This window comes from Clarias gariepinus, chromosome 23, assembly GCF_024256425.1.
Source record: "Clarias gariepinus isolate MV-2021 ecotype Netherlands chromosome 23, CGAR_prim_01v2, whole genome shotgun sequence".
Classification (NCBI taxonomy): Eukaryota; Metazoa; Chordata; class Actinopteri; order Siluriformes; family Clariidae; genus Clarias; species Clarias gariepinus.
This window is the reverse complement of record NC_071122.1, coordinates 20,979,734-21,003,341: the sequence shown is the minus strand read 5'-3', so window position 1 is coordinate 21,003,341 and position 23,608 is coordinate 20,979,734. Positions and strand designations below refer to the sequence as shown.

The 23,608-nt window shown below is 38.4% G+C and overlaps 2 protein-coding genes across 2 annotated transcripts; one reads left to right on the top strand and one right to left on the bottom strand.

The window, feature by feature from the left end:
• Positions 1-1,362: 1,362 nt before the first annotated feature.
• Positions 1,363-7,520, bottom strand: glt8d1 (glycosyltransferase 8 domain containing 1). The gene is made up of 10 exons (XM_053483669.1): positions 7,316-7,520; positions 6,929-6,982; positions 6,082-6,180; positions 5,777-5,984; positions 5,597-5,705; positions 5,427-5,511; positions 5,213-5,325; positions 3,523-3,689; positions 2,602-2,714; positions 1,363-2,321 (listed from the first exon to the last, which is right to left on the bottom strand). Exons 2-10 carry the CDS (start codon positions 6,942-6,944, stop codon positions 2,137-2,139), a joined length of 1,095 nt encoding a protein of 364 aa, XP_053339644.1. The 5' UTR covers positions 6,945-6,982; positions 7,316-7,520; the 3' UTR covers positions 1,363-2,136.
• A 222-nt stretch (positions 7,521-7,742) lies between these two features.
• spcs1 (signal peptidase complex subunit 1) lies at positions 7,743-10,017 on the top strand. Its single transcript, XM_053484362.1, has 4 exons — positions 7,743-7,896; positions 8,745-8,804; positions 8,920-9,006; positions 9,793-10,017. The coding sequence occupies exons 1-4, from the start codon at positions 7,861-7,863 to the stop codon at positions 9,913-9,915; spliced, it is 306 nt and encodes a 101-aa protein (XP_053340337.1). The 5' UTR covers positions 7,743-7,860; the 3' UTR covers positions 9,916-10,017.
• The last annotated feature ends 13,591 nt before the right edge of the window (positions 10,018-23,608 follow it).

Below are 23,608 nucleotides of genomic sequence, written 5' to 3'. Positions count from 1 at the left end.
CAATTCCGGAAGATGGGAGGAAACATGGTCAGTGTGTAAAGTACTAAAAACTACTAAAGTGTGTTATGTGCATTTAAATGTCCTCTCTCACAGTGACAACTTTTATTCCCCATGCAACAATCCAGTCCAGTATGAGGTATTTTTTAGTGTCAATTTTATATTTGAAAATTTACATAAACAGTTAACTTGTGAATAGGCACTGAATTCTATACTTTTACTCTGACATTTAATTAGTCAACAAAAGATTAAAACCACAGTTCTACAGCGTTCACAAATCTATCAAATTAAAGTTACATGAATAGAATAATAATTCATGATTGTTGTAGCTATTCAGAAGAGCAGGTTTTAATTTGACAAACATCCTTGTCCAGAACATGGGTGCTTTAAAGTTTCCATTAATTAATTCAAAGAACTTTATTAATCCCAGAGGGAAATTGCTTAAATATACAGTATATCCTTATACTGGTTTACTAGGTTACTAACTAGAAGGACCATCCTTTTTTTTGTTTAGTTATTTCTTTCGAAAGCTAACATAAATACCTATGAGATTTATTTAGACATCATTTAAAGATTCGCAGTGACTCGCTTGTATCATCTAGAGCAGGGGTCTCCAAATCCAGTCCTGGAGGGCCAGTGTCCAACACAGTTTGGTGATTCTTCTCAAACACACTGATTTAACTAATCTGTTAATCACTAGGTTCAGCGGGTGTGTTTAGGTGTTGGTGAATTACAAACTGTGCTGGTCACTGGCCCTCCAGGACTGAATTTGGAGAGCCCTGATCTAAAACCAATTTATTTATTTAAAAAAAACAACAGTTAATGTTGTAGAATGTAAATGAGTTCCACTTCTTTCTTCTGATGTTAAAAAAAAATACAGTTTGTTATTGAGTAACCATATTAGGGGAAATTCTGTCCTAAACACTCTTTTTAGCACTGCTCGACTGGTCCTACCATCTCTGAGATCGAGGAAGACCTGCATCTGAACTGTTTTCTTCCTTAAGTGTCAGAGGAAGAAACCTCAATGACATGCTGTTATTGTGAAATCGTCTGATCATTTTCTAAAAAACTAATTTCTTGTCATGTCACTAATATAGTTAACCCTTTTAAGACGATGTTAACTGAGTGAGGATTTCTGAAAAACAAAATACAAAGGGTTAAATGATAACCACACAACAGGTTAAGAATTTTACTTCACTTTATTCAATATAGTAATATAGTAAATATAGAATTATTGGATTTTCTTTGTACAAATTTGTTGGCACATGCTTCCAAACAAGTAACATTAAAGCTGAAATGGACATGACTCTAGACAAAAGAAATGAAATGTGCTCAGGATCCTTGTGAAAAAAGAAAAAATGAAAAAAGAAGAAAAGAAACATGTTTTAAAATAATACTTGTGGAAATTAAAATTAAGTGGTTCTCTTTAATACATGGGTGAAAAAAAGGTATTTAGTGTCAGTGGACTACCAAACCTGTTTGCCCAACACAAAGGAGTAAAAAGAAAGTAACCTGGAAAAATGCTGGACCTTTCGAATGTAGGCAGTAAGAACTGAGGTAGCATTTTAGTGATTCTGTCTTAAGCATGATGTTAATTATGACAAGCTTGGACCTGGTGTTGGTGGAGTGTAATGTTTAAACATATACCGTTTACATTTGTTCTGAGACGGCATCATCAATGTCGCCGTCTCGATGGCCGTTTTCATACTTAATTAGCACAGGTATTAAATGTTAAGTCACCTTAAATGTCCCTGAAAATTCAAACAGGAGAAATTAAATACACAGTCCGATTTTTTTGTTTTAAATTTCCATTTATACATTGTTACTTTAATACCTAATTTTTAGTGTTAACTAGTTTTCAAGTCAAACTGGCAAGTCCGTTGCTTCACCTATACAGTGCATGCTGCCAATGGAAAGAAGTTTATACCCCCTTTGAGTCAGGAAACTATAAAAAAAAAAAAAAAAAAGATACAGAATTTCAGGCAAAATTGATGTAACTGGAAAAGCAGCGACGGGTAGTCGTAACATCGTTTCCGTGTAATTTAGGAGCTGTAGCATTGCGAAATGGTGTTCAGGACACCAAGTTCTAGAGAACCCAAATATTTGTGCAAAATGTTAGGATAATTCAGCTTCAAGTCTTTATTTGTCTCCAGAGTGTCTTCTGATTGGATGGAATTTACCGGTCGGATCTGGAATGTACCACTTGTCCCAAACATCGGGGTACGACGAGACTCTGCCCCACGGCTTATAATGTCCGTTCCAGTGGAGGAGTTTCGCTGCACTGATGAACTGTGGGGAGTAGCGATTTCCAGCTCCGGTGGCCCCTAAAACCATCACATCACAGTCAGTTATAAAAAAATAAAAGGATCTACCGACAATGTATTGCACTGTATTACTACCACTGGGTAATGGAATAAGGAAGAAAAAACATGTACAGTAGGTGGTGTGCTGTTACAGGAAATATAATCATCGATGGAGTAAACGAATCAATATCTGATGAGAATCGCATAGCACAATGTTAAGTACATCGATCAGGAAAGACTCAAGCGTGAAAGAATCAGTTTGAGGTGCGTGAGTTTCAGCTGTTCGAGATGAAACGCTTACCAAGATGTCGGACATGCCACATGGGCTCGATGCTGGAGTGGCGCTTGTAGAACACAATGAGTAGTGGGGGTGTAGTGAAGCTGTCTGCCAGCATGTTGCTGTAAAACCCATCCCTAATGAAGTAAAAGGAAATGATAATTATGCAAAATAAATAAATGCAGAAAATTAGCAAATTGTATACTAAAAGCAAGTAAAAAAAGCAAAAGATTTATTATATTTTTAATCTGTGGTGTATTAAGCATGCCAAGCTTATAATTAGAGCTGTGAATCACAGGTAGTCTGTGAATTCAATTAGGTTTCTGGGTGTTGCGATTTGCGATTCGATAGCTTAATGTGTGTTGACTAATTTATTTCATGAAGCTATTTTTTTTATTATACAAAACTACTAAATGTGTCTAATATGGATTAAAATGCTGTGTTGATTTTTTTTAAACGTTATCTCATGCAAAGAGAATTTACTGCTGCACTACATTACAGTCCAGTAGGTGGCAGCAACCGCACCGAACGACCATAAACTTTAAAGAAGAATGTGATGTGGTACTCTTGCAAACCAGGGAAGATGGAAGCGGTTTGGGTTTTCTATAAAGACTTTTTTCTTTTAGGAATTTTATGCCGACAGGCTTGCATAAAGTAAACAAACATGTGTACATCACGGTGCAGCGTTAAAAGATACATTATTCAGTGGGGGGTAATTGCGGACCTGGATGAACAACTTCTGCTTGAAACTTTCCACTATTTTAAGTGCCTTCTGACTTCACTGCCCCTATTGTTTACCTGCATATTGCATCTTACAGGCACCCTCGCGTTAACTTGGGGACATGTCGAAACTACCGACAACCACAGGATACATGACGCAGCCATTATGTGTGCGCCTACACATAGTTTAAAGCAAGTATACTTCTGTCCTTGAGAGACACTCACTTCACGTTGCGCTCCATCCATATTTCGAGCTGCTGGGTGATGTTTTGGTGTTTCCATTCAGTTAAGTTGGCCACAATGACTCCAGGATTGAAAGAGCATGTGTTTGCTCGCATTCCCAGCTTCCTCACTGCTTCCTTTTTGAAGTCCAAAAAGCCAATGTAACTGTTCTGTTACAAAAACAAAAATAAGAATTCAAATTTAAGAGTTTTAATCTTAAGAGCTGTTACACTCGGAAGAACCCTGAGCTGTAACTGTTCAGATGGATAAATCCGAATGCAAGTAAAAGCAACCTTTGTGTTGCGGTTTTTTTTTGTTTTTTTTTGGAGGGGTTGTATCAAAGACATTTAGCAAACCAAGCAAATCTTCTGATTGGATGGAATTTACCAGTTGGATCTGGAATGTACCACTTGTCCCAAACATTGGAGTACGACAAGACACTGCCCCATGGCTTATAATGTTCGCTGCTATTTATTTACTTACACAAGATGACTGCTCCCGTTTAAACCTTAACTCAATCAATGATGATGTAATGTACCAACAACACTTGCTACTATTTTCGAAATTCCATTACCTGATGAGTTTTCACACACACACACACACACACACACACCACATCTATTGTCTATTGTCTACCAATTCCTGCTACACTACCAAAAAATGCTATAGGGGTAAATGTGCAGGGGTATAATAATATGTGGAGGATATTTTTATTAGAGACGTTGCAGAATATCCGCAACAAAAATTAAAAAAACTATTTGAACGAACCATTACAAAAGCTTGTCCGTCTGCACATGCACATAACCGCTAAGTAGCAAACAACGACATTAGCATTGATTGACAGAACAGAGCGAAAGAAAGTAAATCATGCTTTCCAGGAAGTAATAATATCTTGGACATACTGTGGGTGAACACATGAGCTACGTTTACACACAATTCTCCAATCCGTATAGAAATTCAGGCTTAACTGTTTACACGGACAAGGATCTGGTAAGGTGTGTTCACAGGCTTAAAAAATGTAAATAAAATATGTATATTTTTATAAATTTGCTTTAATCTATATATAATCTACAGCAAATATAACAGAAGAAGCAGCAGCAGACTTTCCCTCAGACTTTCCATCCGTCCCAACATCTGCATTATGATCAGGAATAGAAGCAAAAATTCAAGTTCAAAAGGAAACTGTTCAAGTCACCTAATGTTACCTCCATGTGGAGCAAACATGCAGAGAAAGAAGCATGTCAGAAGAAACAAGCAGCTCAAGGATTTACGTGGATATTATTATTTATTGATTGGATTATTAAAAGTTAATACCACCCTCTACTTCCGATTGGTCGGGATCGGGTCATACTGGTCCGACTGAGGGATTTATTTATTCCAATTGGGCAGTTAATTGACCATTAGTGTGGCATATTGGTGTCCATATAAATGCACCGATAGATAAGTCATATTTGTTGATGTCACAATAACATCAGTATTATTTTTTATTACCTTAACTTAAGTTTTTTTTTGTTTTGTTTTTTTGCTTCGTCAATTAGTTTTTCCTGTAACCTAAACAAACACTCACTTGCCGGTTCCCGAGCTCATAAGTATTATGATTCGCCCACCCATATCAGTTTACATAAGAATTTCATGCAGTTTCATGTTTACTTATTTATTCATTTATTTGGATGATAATCCGTCTGATATTCACCTGGCTTCCTGCTCCTCTGATGATGCCTTTAGAAGTAGCCGAGTCGCAATCTTCTGAAAAAGCTGCAGCATGGCCAGGCTTCAGACTCATCTCAAAAAGTTCCTGGATATCTCCTGTCATCAAAAAAACAAACAAACAAACAAACAAAAAAAGTACATTTCACCACTTTTGTTCCCTAGTGATAAGATGTTGAACAAATGAACGTATAGCGTACCTTGAACGATAATATCATCATCCAGGTAAATGGCTTTCTCTGTGTCAGGTAAGAAGTTTGGCATGTAGAACCTGGCGAAAGTGAGCTGTGGGGTAAAAAAAATAATAATAATTTTAAGATAGAATTTTCACGACTTCTATAAAAAGCCTTGAAATGTTACGAGAGCTTACCGGTTTTTCCGAATCTGCTTTTTGTGGATTGGACGAAACCTTTCCCTCCAGGATTTTCGGCTCAAACGTGATGATTTTGTGCTTGATGTTTGTTCCGCTCAACCAAGCCCTGACACGAGACGACAGCGCATCAGACACATGCTCACGCCTAGAACATGATTATTAAAAACTTTTGCTCACCGGAGATGTTCCACAGACTCGTTGAGTGTCACGATGCTAAAGACCACGTTGGCTTTGCTGTTTCGGTTGATGCTGTTCATGGCGGCGACAGCGGCGCCGAGTCTCTCCTCGGCAGCTGTGATCACCACGGGGATCTCCTCCCCGGTCCGGGCTTTACGCTCCGCGAAAAATCCGTTTTCGAACGGCAGGATCGCGCCCGGAGCTGCATCTAACAGAGGAAAAACAGGTTAACACAGCACAGAACTGCACGGTGAGGAAAAGCAGTGCGTTCAAACTCAACGAGACAAGTGTTAAGGGTTTAGTACCTGAACCGTCTTGCTTTAGGAAGTCACTGAGATTCAGCAGGTTTCGGTGAATGATAATTAAAAAGGCGATCGAGAGCAGGACAAGAATCACCACGTTCACTGAGACGAAACAAAAAGACACAAACATCATTCTTGACTTTATATTTAGTTACTTTTCACAAGTTCGGTTTCAGGTCCTCGTATAAAACATATAAATATATATACAGTATATACAAGTTTTAAATCATTGTATTGTCCATACTGATCCTATTGTTTCGTAGTTAAAAAAATTGGATGTGCAGCAGTTGTTGTGATTGGTAAAAATAAATTAGCTGAAAACATCATACAAAAAAAGACATTTGAAATGTGTGAAAAACCTTTAAAAATTGCTTTGGCTAGACTAAATTGACTGTAGGATTAATTAATAATAATAATAATAATCTTATTCCTACAATGTTAGATTTTCATTGACTAAAACTAGACTAAAATACTTCAGCGTTACTCTGACAAAAACTAGACACAATTTTCACACTTTCAGTCAACTAAAATTTGGTCAAACAAAAATAGGATAAGATTGACTAAATATGATAAAAGTTAACAGGGACATTTATTAAAGTTTTAGGGACTGAAAATTGAAAATAGCTGACAAAATTAACACTAGTTCTATGGGCGTTTTTCGAAACGAGTCACATCATTCGACTCGGCTCACCATTAGAGTCGACTCATTTATATTTTAACTTTAAAAACAAGAACAACACTGATGCAGGGCGGTGGAGCCGATTTTGACTTTCCAGCACGTTAAATCAGGAAGAAATAAAGAAACAGAGTTTACTGTATAAACATGAAGGACACTGGGCTTGTTGTTTACCTCTCCGGAGTGTCATGCTGCTTTATGAATCTGGACACTGCAGAACATCTACAGCTGAGAGAACAAAACGAACAACAATCAGAGCAATGACAGCTGCACGAAATCAGCCGCACGAGGACAGTGATATGAGCGAGAGTGCACAGAAAAGCAACGGTGCAATACACCGAGTTATTATTCATACATGCATGGGCTCTTATCTGCACACTTTTAGACCTTTCATTTATTCTGCATTCGGTTATTTGAGCCACATGCATTCGATTGTATGCTCGTTTAAGCGCGTGCACAGCTGCAAAACGCACCCTTACAGAAACCAATAGTTTCAAACATCAATAAACAAACATGCAAGCATGGAGAAATACTACGCGTACAATAAGCACTGTTCACTACCTGTGTTCGAGCTTCTTTTGGGGGTTTCACCCAAAATGCCAACTCAACATCGGTAAATCTGAGCCGATGCGCTAGCGACGCTTTTCTTCTGGAAAACAGGCAGACGACTTCTGCAGATCGTTACATCATCCCGTGACACGCGAGCAGTATGGATTCAAACAACTTCCTTACCATCTGTATGATCTACAAATCCTCACACGTTCGCTAATTCCGGTGAGGCGTCCATCTTACTGCCAGTGTAAATTTTTTTTTTTTTTTTTTTTACTTTTAAAAACAAAAAATACTCTATCACAGATAGCACGGATGTAAAATTAATTAAAGAGATATCTACATCGCAAATAATTTTTTTTTAAATGTCAAAAATATGTAAAGGTCGTTTATGTGTTCTTTAGCACAGTAATGCACAAATGTAACGCAGTTTGAGCCCGCTTCAACGCAAGGACTAGGGGTCTTCTTAAATCTACGTATATTTTTGGAACCGGAAATACTGCCATCGCAGTTCGATCCGTTTATTAGGAACTGCTTCTGTATTTTATTATTTCAAAATGTTTTCCATGTTTAATTCCATTCCAACTCATATGGTAAGTATTGCTATGTTTATAAAACATATATGTTACCAAGCTCGTTTATCATGCCTCATCGTGTCATTTTTATTTAGCAGCCGTTAGCCAGCAACCAACCGTTTGTGGACAGACGCAACATTTACTGTACATTTCTAATCCTGTATCATTATTATTACACAGTAATAGCGATTATTAACTGAAAAGTCGTATTATCAAACATTTATTTCTTCAAATATTAGTGTCGCAAGCATCAGTTACAAAAATATGTGTTGCCAAATATTAACGTTTAAATCAGGAGACTGCTGGGTAATCATTTTTTTTATATTACTTTAATTAAAATAATAAATATCACAATGCAATTTTTAGTTATGCTGATGTTCTTACTAATAAAAGAAAAACACGAAACCATTGCAATCTCCTGCTTAATGTTTTTTTGGCAACACAATACTTATTTTAAATAAATGTTGCCAAATATTTATTTTTAAAGCAAGAGACTGCACGGGAATTCACGTTTTTAATATTTAAACAAGAAATATCACAATTCATTTTAGTCAGTGATTCTAATATTCTTACACAAAAAAATAATTGGGAAAAGTTTGTTGGGGACCTTTCGAAAAAAATATATAAACGTACATATTTATTTTGTAAAATCAGGCAAGTGGGCGGAGCTTAAAGCCCTATTCAACGTTGCTAAATTACAGATAATAATAAAAACATTACAGTTGAATGGGGAGAAAACATTAAAATACCTTTTTTTCTTTTGTTTTTATTTTTATAACTATTATTTAGGAACAATTATTTTATGAAAAGTTATGCAAAAAAATGTTCTCACTTTAATCTTGTTAATCTTTGTTTTGCTTGTTTAGGACTATAAAGGTCAGAAACTTGCAGAGCAGATTTTCCAAGGGGTCATCCTGGTTTCAGCTGTAAGTCGAATTCACACTATGGCTCTTTTTTAATCTAGTTTATTATATATAGTATATAAAGGACTTATGTGTCTCAGCATCAGTCTGTCTCTCACATGCTTTTGTCGGCTTCCAGATCATTGGATTCATCTACGGTTTCATTATCGAGCAATTTGGATGGACTGTTTACATCATGTTAGCCGGATTCGCCGTCTCCTGTTTGGTAAGTGGCTTTATTTACAGTATAATTGTTTCAACTAGTATAGTGAGTAGATTATAACACAGCAATACAGCGATCAGCCGTAACATTAACATTGATTTATTAGTTACATACCAGTAAACTGGTGAAAGGATCATGAACTATCCATGTCTGGTCCATTCCAACAAGAAATGTAAACAGAAATTGCTAAAAAAAAAAAAAAAAAAATTAAGGCTGGCTTTGACAGAAAGGTATCAGAACACTCCAGGCCTAGTGCCTACGGGGCTTAGCAGAAAAAGAGTTCACATTTGTTAACCCGGCCACCAAATTCCTCAATCCAGTCTCAATCTGATTGAGCATCAATGGATGCTACAGACAAACAAATTTGATCCATGGAGGGCCCACCTCAACCCACGAGTGGTCTGAACTGTTTTTGGTGGCACAAGTAGAACCTACACAATACCGTCTTAATGTTATGTCTGATCGGTGTATATTGTGGCTTAGGGATGCTTTGATGTACAAATGTTTGCATAACTTTTGGACAAAAAAAATGAGAAAAGAGGTTCAAGTGAACAACTTTATATAATTCATTTTTTTAAAAAATGAGTGATGCAGACTTTTGACTGTCATGATGGGTGTTGTATGTTTAAGAGCACTCGTTCGCAAATCAGTTGTTATCAGTATATATTTTCATGAAGACAATTTTATTTAAAAAAAACATTAAAGATGGTCACTTTTAGTTTGTGTAATTTTTTGTTGTTCTTGTTCTCTTACACACATGCACATTACTTCTTGTGTGGTGTGTTGCAGCTCACTCTACCTCCATGGCCCATGTACAGACGAAACCCTCTCACATGGCAGCCCACCGTGCCCGAGACACCCGAGACACGTGAAAAGCCCCAAGAGAACTTAAAGAAGAAAAAACACAAGTAGAAGCACCCTCTACTGTTTCGGCTGTGACGCGGCTTTAACGACTCACTTGTTTTGTTTCCAAGAAAAAAATTCACATGTGCTTAATAAAGCGGATAATTTGTATCATGCTGAAACAAGTGTTTATTAAAATCAGTAGAGAATAGAAAACCTTTTCAAATTTTCATGTTAAAATAAAGAATATACAGAACATTTAACTTTTCACTTTTAATATAGAACAATATAAAACAAAACAGAACATACGAGTGCTTTGAATCAGAAACCATAAGAAAATGTCACTTCAGTATATGAACACAATGTCCTCAAGCTATTTTAATTGCCACACCATAACGCCGTAGGTTTTGCACTTATCTTCACTGATCTGCCGCTGTAGCAAAACCTGAAAGAAGAGAAATTACAATCATTTTAACCCTGGATTTAAGCCAGAATGGAAATTTTACATATACAACATGTCAGGATAAGTTTGTTACATCAAGCATCATTAAATTTAACTGTGAACAAAACACAACTACACAATGAATAACAGGAGCCACAGTTCAATTCAATTAAATTTTATTTGTATAGCGCTTTTAGCAATTTTCATTGCCGCAAAGCAGCTTTACACAGTCAAAAGAATTATTTAAGTTTGTATGAAATGTGAATTTGTATGAATCAAAATGGTCAGTTTGTCCCTGGTGAGCAAGCCGAGGGCGACAGTGGCAAGGAAAAACTCCCTGAGATGATAATAGAAAGAAACCTTGAGAGGAACCAGACTCAACAGGGAACCCATCCTCATTTGGGTAAAACAGAAAGCAGTAAATGATCTGCATTTATACAGTGTGTAGGGTGGGAGGCAGTTCGCCTATAATAGCTGATGTTAATTGATGTTAATATGTAGTCCAGGTAGTTATTGAAGACCCAGGTAGACTTGTAAGAAGTTCCAGTCATGAACTATCGAGCTGTCAAGTCCCCAGAGAAACAGTTGCCAACACCAGTCAAGGCCAGAACCATTTTCTAGGTAGAGAGAATCATTCCCAGACACCAGACGCATCCCAGAGAGACACACGGGGCATCCATGTGACGAGATCTTCAGCCAGAAGCGGGGCACCAGGATGGGTCAGACAGGTCCGGAGGGCAGAGGGAGTCTGGATCACTGGCAGCTCAGGAACGACATGTGTAGCTCGACAGAGAGAGAGAGAAAGAGTGAAAGGGGGGGACAGGAGGAGAGAGGAAAAAGAAAGAGGGGGGGAAAGAGAAGAAGAGGAGTAACTATGACAGCATAACTAAAAGGGAGAGCCAGAAGGAAACACAAACATGAGGGCTTCCTGACATGTAAAGCAAACAATCACCTCACCGTCAGCAAACCTGAGTGATCAATGAGAGTGAGGAAGACAGCATCCAAACATACCAGTTCACCATAATACTCTACGTCCATGAGTCCCCCAGATCTGCTCCTTTACCTATGGCAAATCTATTTATAAAAATGCTTGGCTAAATAAATAGGTTTTTAGCCTGGACTTAAACACTGAGACTGTGTCTGAGTCCCGAACACTATTTGGAAGACTATTCCATAACTTTGGGGCTTTGTAAGAAAAAGCTCTGCCCCCAGCTGTATTTTTCATAATACGCGGTACTGACAAGCAGCCTGCATCCTTTGATCGAAGTAGGCGTGGCGGATCGTAAGACACTAGCAGTTCGCTTAGGTACTGCGGCGCGAGACCATTTAATGCTTTATATGTCAAGAGTAGTATTTTAAAATCAATGCGAAATTTCACAGGGAGCCAATGGAGTGAAGATAAGATAGGGGTGATGTGCTCATATCTTCTGGTTCTGGTGAGGACTCTCGCTGCTGCATTCTGGACTAGCTGAAGCTTATTTATGCATCTAGCTGAACAACCAGACAGTAAGGCATTACAATAGTCCAACCTAGAGGTGATAAAAGCATGAACTAGTTTTTCTGCGTCGTTTAGCGACAATAAATTTCTTATTCTGGCAATATTTCTGAGGTGAAAGAATGCTATCCTGGTAATATTATCTACATGTGCTTCAAATGAAAGGCTGGAATCAATAATCACACCAAGGTCTTTCACTGTTGCATTTGATGGAACAGAAAGGCCATCTAAAGTTACGGTGTGATCTAAAATTTTACTCCTAGCTGTATGCGGTCCTATGACTAGAACTTCTGTCTTATCCGGATTCAGCAGAAGGAAGTTAATTAGCATCCAATTTCTTATGTCCTGCACACATTGCTCAATTTTAGTAAGCTGTTTTTTCTCATCAGGTTTTGCTGAGACATATAACTGTGTATCGTCAGCATAACAATGAAAACTAATACCATGCTTACGGATTATGTTGCCCAGAGGAAGCATGTAAAGGGAAAAAAGCAGTGGACCTAAAACTGAACCCTGCGGAACGCCAAACTCCACTAGAGAACATGCAGAATAATCACCATTTAAGTCTACATACTGATAACGATGGGTCAGATAGGATCTGAGCCAGGAGAGGGCTGTACCCTTAATTCCCACTACATTTTCTAATCTGTGAAGAAGAATAGCGTGATCAACAGTGTCAAAAGCTGCACTGAGGTCAAGTAGTACAAGCATAGTTACACAACCCTGATCAGAGGCCAATAGAATGTCATTTACTACTTTAACGAGCGCTGTCTCTGTACTGTGATGAGGCCTAAATCCTGACTGATACAGTTCATGTATGCCATTTCTATGTATATATGAGCATAGCTGCTCCGCTACTATCTTTTCCAGAATCTTAGAGATAAAGAGGAGGTTTGATATTGGTCTGTAACTGGACAGCTGACAGGGGTCGAGGTCAGGTTTCTTAATTATTGGTTTGATAACTGCTAATTTAAAAGATTTCGGAACATATCCAATGCTGAGTGAAGAATTAATTAATCTCAACAGGGGTTCTATTATTGCTGGTACTATCTGTTTAAGAAAATGTGTCGGTACAGGATCTAATATACAGGTTGATGAATTTGAAGAAGAGATGAGTGAAATTAGTTCATTCTCTTCAAGGGGAGTAAAGTATTCTAGGTTCTGATCTGACATGGCTAGATTAACATCTGCATCAATTACATTGTTCGGTTTCAAAACCTCAATTTTATGCCTAATATTTACAATTTTATTATTAAAAAAGTTCATGAAGTCCTCACTATTGCATAATGTTGTTGTGGAGATTTCTGGAGTGGTCTTATTTCTGGTTAATTTGGCTACAGCATTAAATAAGAATCTAGGATTATTTTTGTTATTTTCTGTAAGAGTGGAGAGATATGTTAATCTAGCTACACTAAGAGCTTTTCTATAGTTCAGGATGCTCTCCTTCCATGCTATTTGAAATACTAGTAATTTAGTTTGACGTCATTTACGTTCTAATTTCCGAGCGGTCTGTTTTAAAGTGCACGTGTGATCGTTATACCAGGGAGCAAGTTTCTTATCTCTAATAATTTTTCTTTTGACTGGAGCTACATTATCTAAGGTATAGCGAAATGTCGACTCTAAATATTCAGTCGCCTGATCGAGTTCTGTGGGGTCAGACGGTGATCTAATCGAAGTTGGGAACTCTGGGAGATTACTGATAAAACTCTGTTTGGTAGTTGATGTAAATGTACGTTTCATACTGTAGCGCGGCGCTGTGTGTACATTATTATTGTGACACACTTGAATTGAGACAAGAGTGATCTGAGATAACTTCAGATAGTGGTATTGTGAATAAATTTCTTATACTTAATCCAAATAATATTATTAAATCTAAAGTGTGACCTGCTTTATGAGTGGGTCCTACTACACACTGATTTACTCCTATCGAGTCCAGTATAGACATAAATGCAGTTCTCAGAGGGTCTTCTGGGTTTTCAAAATGAATATTAAAATCTCCAGCAATTAACACTTTGTCTACAGAAACGACTAGATTTGAAAGGAAATCTGGAAATTCACTAAGAAATTCCGAGTACGGCCCTGAATTCCGAGTACGGCCTTACAGTTCCAGGTAGAAGGATATGGACCTTTTGTTGTGGAACTTGTATCATTCCGCTGATATGTGAAATTAGTTCTAATTTAGAGAATTTGCATCAGTGACTAACGCAAGTCCTTGTGCTGGTTTCTCCATGTTTTTTTTTTAAACTTGGTTCTATCAGGTGTGTGTATGTGTGTGGTTTAAGTCCTATGTTTCACCTAATCTGTATCTCAAACGTCAGGTGACACAAGAACCCTATCAGGTTTATGCTAGACTTTCTTAACTCACAAATTAAATGAACACAGAGAACACAAGTCTTTTAGAACATAAGTCTGTCTAAATCAGGTGAGGTCAAGTCAACTCAAGTTGTCAAGTAGGCTTTTTATTGTCATTCCAACCATATACAGTTCAGTACACGGTGAAATGAAACAACGTTCCCCCAGGACCAAGGTGCTACATACATGCAACAACATAAATTAACAACACAACTCGGAATCAGCTAACTAACTAAGAGACCTAATTGGCTGCCAAGCTCAGATATGACAGCGGTGCCTGTACATTACAGTAGGTCTTACATCCATCCATCTAGGAACCTCTGTAGTTCAACTAGGGACTGTGGAGACCATTGGTGACGATTGTATTTATTCAAATTGTACAGGGAAAACATATAGTTTTGCTCACAGACCCCAAGGCAGGAATCAAACCCAGACCCTGGATGTGCCAGTTAACAGTGCTAATTCTAAACAAATTATTTGTTTTTATTTCCAAACTCAGGATCCTCAAACTGAATCAGAAAATCACCCTTGATTTTAAGCCTTTTTTGAAGAATTCCTTTTAAGTGTTTAACCGAAGTGAGATTTCCCAAAATAGCCACCCTCCTAATATTGTCCGACACAACACGGTGCTGCACATTCTGTAAAACAAAATTTCCAGCTAGACAATAATGCAAAACCAAATGATTTGTTCCACAACCCAAAAATATTCGTATAAAAGTAATACAAAATTTTAAGTCAAAATAAAAAAATTTACCTGCACTTTACCTTTAAAAAGAATAGTGGCTGAAGTAAGACAAGAGAGGTTAGAAGGAGGAGGGGGCTACTGTGTAGGAGGACACATACATACACACACACACTAATGGAATCATGGCTCTCTGACAGAAAGTCTCTGTTGGCAAACTTCTTTAACAAGGAATAACACTTCCTTTTGCCTCCTTTTTAGGACATTGCATTGTTGTAAACAGGTTCATCTCCCGTACTGGTACAGCCTTTTTAACCTTTTTTCTTCACAGTGGCTATTGTTGCAGTACACTTATTAAAAAAACAGAAACTATACTTGGACACAAAATAATTAAAAAAAATGCTTTATGTGCACACACTCACAAACACAATGTTATAGTCTTAAAAACACACACAGACCAAGTTACTTGCAATTCAAGGTTCCACTGTACAGTTGTGGCCAAAAGTTTTGAGAATGACACAAATATTAGTTTGCTGCTAAACTGCTTTTAGATCTTTGTTTCAGTTGTTTACATTTAGGCATTTGGCAGACGCTCTTATCCAGAGCGACTTACATTTTTATCTTATTACACATCTGAGCAGTTGAGGGTTAAGGGCCGCTTAAGGGCCCAACAGTGGCAACTTGGTGGTTGTGGGGTTTGAACCTGGGATCTTCCGAACTGTAGGCCAATGCCTTAACCACTGAGCTACCCCTGACCCCCCTGTTTCTGTGATGTACTGGAATATAATTAAAAGCACTTCATACGTTTCAAAGGCTTTTATTGACAATTACATGATATTTATGCAAAGAGTCAGTATTTGCAGTGTTGGCCCTTCTTTTTCAGGACCTCTGCAATTCGACTGGGCTCTCAATCAACTTCTGGGCCAAATCCTGACTGATAGCAACCCATTCTTTCATAATCACTTTTTGGAGTTTTTCAGAATTAGTGGGTTTTTGTTTGTCCACCCGCCTCTTGAGGATTGACCACAAGTTCTCAATGGGATTAAGATCTGGGGAGTTTCCAGGCCATGGACCCAAAATTTTAACGTTTTGGTCCCCGAGCCACTTAGTTACTGTATCACTTTTGCCTTATGGCACGGTGCTCCATCGTGCTGGAAAATGCATTGTTCTTCACCAAACTGTTGTTGGATTGTTGGAAGAAGTTGCTGTTGGAGAGTGTTTTGGTACCATTCTTTATTCATAGATGTGCTTTTGGGCAAAATTGTGAGTGAGCCCACTCCCTGAGAAGCAACCCCACACATGAATGGTCTCAGGATGCTTTACTGTTGGCATGAGACAGGACTGATGGTAGCGCTCACCTTTTCTTCTCCGGACAAGCCTTTTTTCAGATGCCCCAAACAATCGGAAAGAGGCTTCATCGGAGAATATGACTTTGCCCCAGTCCTCAGCAGTCCATTCACCATATTCTTGATTATCCTATAAATTGGACCCCCCCCCCCCCCCCCCCAAAAAAAAAATAAAAACCTCTTCCCAGTTGTGTTGGACTAATGGCACTTAGTTATTAACCTAGTTAACCCAGTGTAAGTATGTATTCAATGATGTAAACATTAAAGCACTTTTTGTAGGGCGCTTTGGATAAGAGCGTCTGCCAAATGCCTAAATGTAAATGTAAATTGTTGATTTAGGTGCAATCTTAGTAGCCACAATATCCTTGCCTGTGAAGCCATTTTTATGCAACGTAATGATGGCTGCACGCGTTTCTTTGCAGGTCACCATGGTTAACAATGAAAGAACAATGATTTCAAGCATCACCCTCCTTTTAACATGTCAAATCTGCCATTCTAACCCAATCAGCCTGACCAGTGATCTCCAGCCTTGTGCTCGTCAACATTCTCACCTAAGTTCTCACCTAACAAGACGATTACTGAAATGATCTCAGCAGGTCCTTTAATGACAGCAATGAAATGCAGTGGAAAGGTTTTTTGGGATTAAGTTAATTTTCATGGCAAAGAAGGACTATGCAATTCATTTGATCACTCTTTATAACATTCTGGAGTATATGCAAATTGCTATTATAAAAACTTAAGCAGCAACTTTTCCAATTTCCAATATTTATGTAATTCTCAAAACTTTTGGCCACGACTGTATATGACAAAGCTTGTAAAATGTATAACACGTATAAAATTGAACAACATGTAAAATGATTTAAGGGGGGTAGTTCCAAAGCTGAAAACTTTGCTACGCCTTGCTAAGTCAAGCATTCCATATCTCTTTGACCTTCTAATGCAGAAGAAACAATTTTTTTTACATGAACAATAGCTGTGTATACTGACTTGCTTAAAAGTTCCAAAAATACTACAAGCCTTGTAATATAATGCACACATACTGTAAAATTTACTACTTTTGAGATGTTAGGGTCTTTTCTAATCTTTGAAGTTACATATATGGCTCATATTAAAAGGAGACTGGTAATTTAATTAAAACACCTGCTTTGGCTTCTGAATTAGAAGTCATACAGGTTTAAAATGCAATCTTTTTCGGAACCCTTCATTTAACCTGTGACATACTTTGCCGCGTACAAAATTCAAATCAGAATACGATGACCCACTTATGTACACTGTTAAAAACAATTAATGGAGAAGCAATCTTTTTAGCACAATCACATTCCTTCCCTGAACTGTATACAATGTGTAAGGATGAGGATCATTAAGGTCATCTGGCTCAAGTAATTCAATTGAATTCAAGCCCGGTACCCAAGCCCGGATCCAATGGGAGGGTTGCGTCAGGAAGGGCATTAGGTTCATTAACAATATTTTAATTTCTGTTTTGAAAGTGCTTAAAACAGTGACAAATGTAAGTTGCCACCTCGGGAGTTCCAAAATATATAAAACTTTGCATAGTGCTTGGTTTTTTCACCACCACTGTAAGGATTAACCCTTAGAGGGCGCCAAAGCGCCCAAAGACTCTTTTTTTTTTTTTATATTCTTGTGTTGTAGTTTTTGATTGGAAACTTCAAGTCCCAGTCTGCACCTCGGTCCTCCTGAACCGAGGAGATTCATTAGTGGGATCATTATAAATACCCTGTTTTAGTTAAGTTTAGGTTGTCTAGCATTTGTTATGGTAATAGTAGTTGTTGTATTTAAAGTTAAGTCATCAGTTTGTGCCCAAGTGTTTTGTTTTGGTTTTTTATAGTTCTCATTAAAAAGTACCTAAAACTGTCACTTTGCCTCTGCATTTATGCCACGCCGATACAGAAACGTGACAACCACCTTGTTTTCTCCTATTAAAGCAATATGTTTGTGTCGCCTGTTCTCACGGACTTCCTCCCACATTTTCATGTGTTGGTAGGACTTTTGTATGAAATGTTGCAATGTCATTTAGCAAGGAGAAAAATGATGCATTTGACGCTACAAATTCAGTTGTCTGCCAACACAAGATTAAGTACTGTATATGTATATTACGCATAACACCAAAAATGGTGCTTCTTGTTTGAGAAGTGTAGAAAATCTATTGTACTGCCCTTGCATTTTTCTTTAGTTGCCAATGCATTTCCTGATGTCAATGCCAATTTTTTCCCAAAACTTTCTTCAGAGAGCAACAAGATTTTCTTTGGAAGAGGATTCACAGTCATTGACTGCAATTAGTTTCCCATTTATGGCATCAGGCACAAATCTTAATACAACTGCACATTGATTCTTAGTGGTCAAATCTTGTGTTGTATCCATTTGTACTGAATACATTCCAGCATCCTTAACTTCTTCATCAATCCTTTGTTGGATTAAGAGACTGATAACACTAATGACTTATTATAGGCTTCATAATCGCTCAGCAGCAGTATTAATTCTAAACAATTTCCATGATCTAAAGTCAAGTCTTGTAGGATATAAGCACTCTCGTGTTTATTATCACGATAACTAAGGTCACGCTTGATGATATTAATCACACGTTCCATGATCTGTCGCTTCTTCCTTACTTGAAGACTAGTATTAATTTAAAATGTGTTTTAAATTAAAACACTGTTACGACCGTCTAGGGGACTGTGTCGTAGCAAAAGGTGAGTAAAGGAGTCTCACTATCAGAGGGATTTGGTAAACGTATTTCTTTTTATTTCTAAGCAAAAAGGTAAGGGTTCCAACTTCAGAGGTTGACAAGGCCAAAATAATAAACAAAATGGTCTTTGCCCGAGATGAACTAAATTCCTAAAAATAAAATAAAATTCATAATCCTTCCTTAACTTCCTAACCAAAAAAACTGACTGCAAAATATATACAACAAAAGAAATGGCGTCAAACCTCCTACAACCCTTAATACGATGAAATGTGCTATTTACAATAATATTTACAAATGGCTAACCAATCCAAAACAAAATCCACACTCGTAGTCAAAACAGGCTTAGGTCATATTAACAACAGGACTAGACAGTTCTCTCTGGTAATATACTCAAATATACAAAGGTTGAATTGAAAAACAGGAACACAATACAAAGACGCACGCGGTGGCACAAAAGGCATCTGAAAGGAGTTTGGGGTGGTCCTTTTATTCTGGTTGGTTGATGAGATGAACCAATCGCCACGTCCGGTGAATTATCTGGAGGAACCCCCATCTGAAAAACAAACAAATACCCAGAAAGAACAGCAGAGGGCAGGATCACGCAAACTCATAACACCCCCACCCATAAAATAAAACATAGTATGTTTTAAATACTAATTAACACGGGATAGAGACTCAGCAATCACATTGTCTTTACCCTTTTTATGACAAATGTTCAAATTGTAACCTTGACAAATTAACAACCAGCGCATGAGACGATGGTTGGCATTGGACATGCGTTGGAGAAATATTAATGGGTTATGGTCCGTGTAAACATTGGAACAGTGGAACCAATGTACACTTCAAAGTGTTGCAAAGCAAAAATTAATGCAAGGGTTTCCTTTTCGATGGTACTATAGCTTAACTGATGTTTCAGGAACTTTTTTGAAAAAAAACTGATGGGATGATTTAAACCATCATTCCCGACCTGTAATAGTACAGCGCCAGCACCACTACCACTAGCATCAACTTCCAACAAAAACGGCTTTTCAAAATCAGGGGCAACAAGCACAAGGTTTGTACACAGCAACAATTTTAGAGCATTAAAAGCAGCTTCACATTCAGCCGACCTTTTAAATAAAATTTCTTTTCGGAGCAGTCCTGTTAGAGGACCCGCGACTACAGAGAAATTCCTACAGAAACAGCGATAATACCCAATCATTCCAAGAAATCGACGCAGCTCCCTTTTGTTCTGAGGAACTGGAAAATGAAGGATTGCATCAACTTTCGAATTTAAAGGACGAACTTTACCACTTCCGACCTCTTTCCCCAAATATGTGACAGTAGCACATCCAAATTCACACTTAGCCAAGTTCAGAGTAAGGTTAGCAGCTTTAAGTTGCTCAAAGACTCCATGCAAGTTTTTAAGATGATCTTCCCATGTATTATCATAACACACAACATCGTCTAAGTAAGCCTCACAATTAGACATGTTGGACAACACGATAGACATAAGTCGCTGAAAAGTGGCACCTGAATTTCGAAGACCGAAAGGCATAACTCGATATTGTAGGAACACGTCAGGTGGGGCGAACGCAGAAATTTCAGATGCGCGCGCCGTAAGGGGCACCTGCCAATAATCTTTCAGCAAGTCGAGTTTTGTCACAAACTTTGCGTTCCCGACACGGTCAACACAATCTTCCATGGTTGGCATGGTAAAAGAATCAGCTTTTGTAACTGAATTTACCTTCCTGTAATCAGTACAAAATCGTGACGACCCGTCTGATTTGGGCACGATAAGACATGGAGAACACCAAGGACTAGAACTCGCGACAGCCAAATTATGTTCAAGTAAATACTGGGTTTCTTGTCTCATAAGTTCTCTTTTAACTGGATTTACCCGATAAGCATTTTGTTTAATAGGCGCATGTGAACTGACGTCAATGTCGTGCATTAACACTTGTGTCATTGAAGGAAAATCACTGAACAAGGTTTGATAACTCTGAATCAAGTTTCTAATATCAGCTTGGTTAGAAACTGATAGGTGAGATAACTTAGAAGAAAGGTTCAACAAGGTTTCTGAGTTAGACAAACGTGCAGTAGTGAATGTGGCACTATTCATCGTCAAACCATCCTTTTCTGGCAAGTATTCTGCAAGGGACACAACTGCTGCTGCAACGGTGACAACAGGACGCTCCATCACAGAATCGTGATGGGTCACATATGCTTTGAGCATGTTGACATGACAGACACGTGACTTCTTCCTACGCTCAGGGGTGGAAACAACATAATTAGTATCACTCAATTTTTCCCTAATTTCATATGGACCAGTGAATTTAGCTTTCATTACTGCACCAGGCACGGGTAGTAAGACTAAAACTTTCTCTCCGACACAAAGTGAACCTTGGACAGCTTTTTGATCATAACGAAATTTCATTTGGTCTTGTGCCGAGTCAAGCGATTGTTTTGCCAGTTTCCACATTTTGTGTAGCTTCTCGCGAAAAGAACTAACATATTTTGGGACGTCTTTCACGGGGGCTGGGTGAGTAGGGGACAAAATTTGCTCCTGCAAAATTTTCAAAAGGACTGCGCACCGTGTGTCCAAAGATCAGCTCTGACGGACTGAATCCGAGCGACGCTTGAGTGGTGGTTCGAATGGCAAACAACAGAAGGGGAATTTCCTCATCCCATTCCTTCGGTTGTTCAACGCAAAAAGTTCGGAGCATAGACTTAAGTGTTTTGTGGAACCGTTCGAGTGCACCTTGCGACTGAGGATGAAACGCAGTAGATACTTGGTGCTTAATATTTAACTTTTTTATGGCCTTAGCGAACACTTTAGACATGAAGTTGGTTCCTTGGTCCGACTGAATGCATTTAGGCACTCCAAAAGTCGTAAAAAAATTGATAATCGCCTTCACAACTGCGTGAGCTTTAAGTGAAGGGAGAGGAATCGCTTCAGGATATCTAGTCGATGCACACATTAAAGTTAAGAGATACAAATTTCCAGATTTTGTTTTAGGCAATGGTCCAACACAGTCAATTATAATCCGCTCAAAAGGTTCACCAATCACTGGTATCGGTTTCAATGGGGCTGGGGGAATCACCTGGTTGGGTTTGCCAACCATTTGACAAGCATGGCACGATTTACAGAATTTTGCTACATCCGATTTCATTGATGGCCAAAAGAAATACTTCAATAAATAATCGTACGTCTTTCGAATACCTACATGGCCAGAAAGTTTATGGTCATGCGCTACACTCAACACCTGTTCTCTAAAAGGTTTTGGAACCACTATCTGAAAAACAATGCCCCAGTCATCTTTGACACGATTTGGTGACCACTTGCGCATCAGCACGCCCTCTTAAAAAAAAAAAGGCAATGGGGTGTTCTGTCAAAACGGTCTGCTCGACAGCTGCTGCAAAACAATGAGAGAGAGTTTGATCGGTACGTTGTGCCTCAATTAACGTAGCTCGCTCACACGGTAACTCAACATTAGGGAGTGCATACGTTTTTAGTTCTACTATATCATATTTCTCGGAATTATTCTCATTCAAAAAGGTTTCTGACAGATCAACCGTGTCTTTACACCTTTGAGCCTGTGCTCGAGTTACCACGCATGTGCTAAACACATTCGGAAATTCTTCCTGCAAATCGTCATGACCATCGTACACAACCGGAACATCTACCACTTCTGGCAAACAAAAAACTTTGTCACCAGCCAAATCGTTTCCTAATATAAGCGCTATACCTTTAACTGGTAACTCTGCACGAACAGCCAGTTTAACTTTGCCCGACACAATACCAGAGCGCAAATGTACATTGTGCAGAGGAACTTTAACTACTGATAAACCAAGACCTTGCAACAATACACTCGAACCGCAGCTCGACTGCTCTAAAAACGGTAACACACTTTCTAAAATTAAAGACTGGCTCGCACCAGTATCACGAAGGATACGAACATTTTTCATTTCAGAGTTTTCACTAAGTGATACAACAACTTTCAACAATAAATGGCTCAAACACAGTGTCAGTATTTGCCGATTCAATAGTAACCAGGGAACGTTCAACCAAAGCAACGCCTTTCGGCGCGTTTGTTTTCCTGCGGGCTTTACGCTTGAAAGAGGGACAGACAGCGATGAGGTGTCCCACTTCATGGCAGTAAAAACACTCACGAGTTTCATCATTAACAGCCCCTAGCGCCTTCTTTGATCCTGCTGTGGCATCTTTAGAACAAGCGTTACGAACCCGATCGGAAACATTTCGTTTCGTGGGTGACGAATACACTACTCTATGAGTCAGTACAAACTCATCGGCAAATACCGCTGCTTCAGATAGAGAAGACACTTTCTGCTCATTTAAGTAAATCACTATTTTCTCGGGAAGACAATTCTTAAATTCCTCCAACAGCATTAACTCCTTTAACTGTTCAAATGTAATAACTTTGCTTGCCGCGCACCACTTCTCAAACAAATTTGCTTTATCCCGTGCGAACTCTACAAACATTTGACTAGTGGTTTTCACATAATTGCGAAATTTCTGCCGGTAGGCTTCAGGCACCAACTCATAAGCGTGCAACACAGCATTTTTCATTTCATCATAATTTAGGCTCTGTTCAAGAGTTAAAGCAGAACAGACTTCTTGCGCTTTTCCAACAAGTTTACATTGCAACAAGAGTGGCCAAACAGTCCGCAGCCATTTCAGAGTTGCTGCTATCCGCTCAAATACATTAAAATACGTATCAACTTCGCTCTCACGGAACAG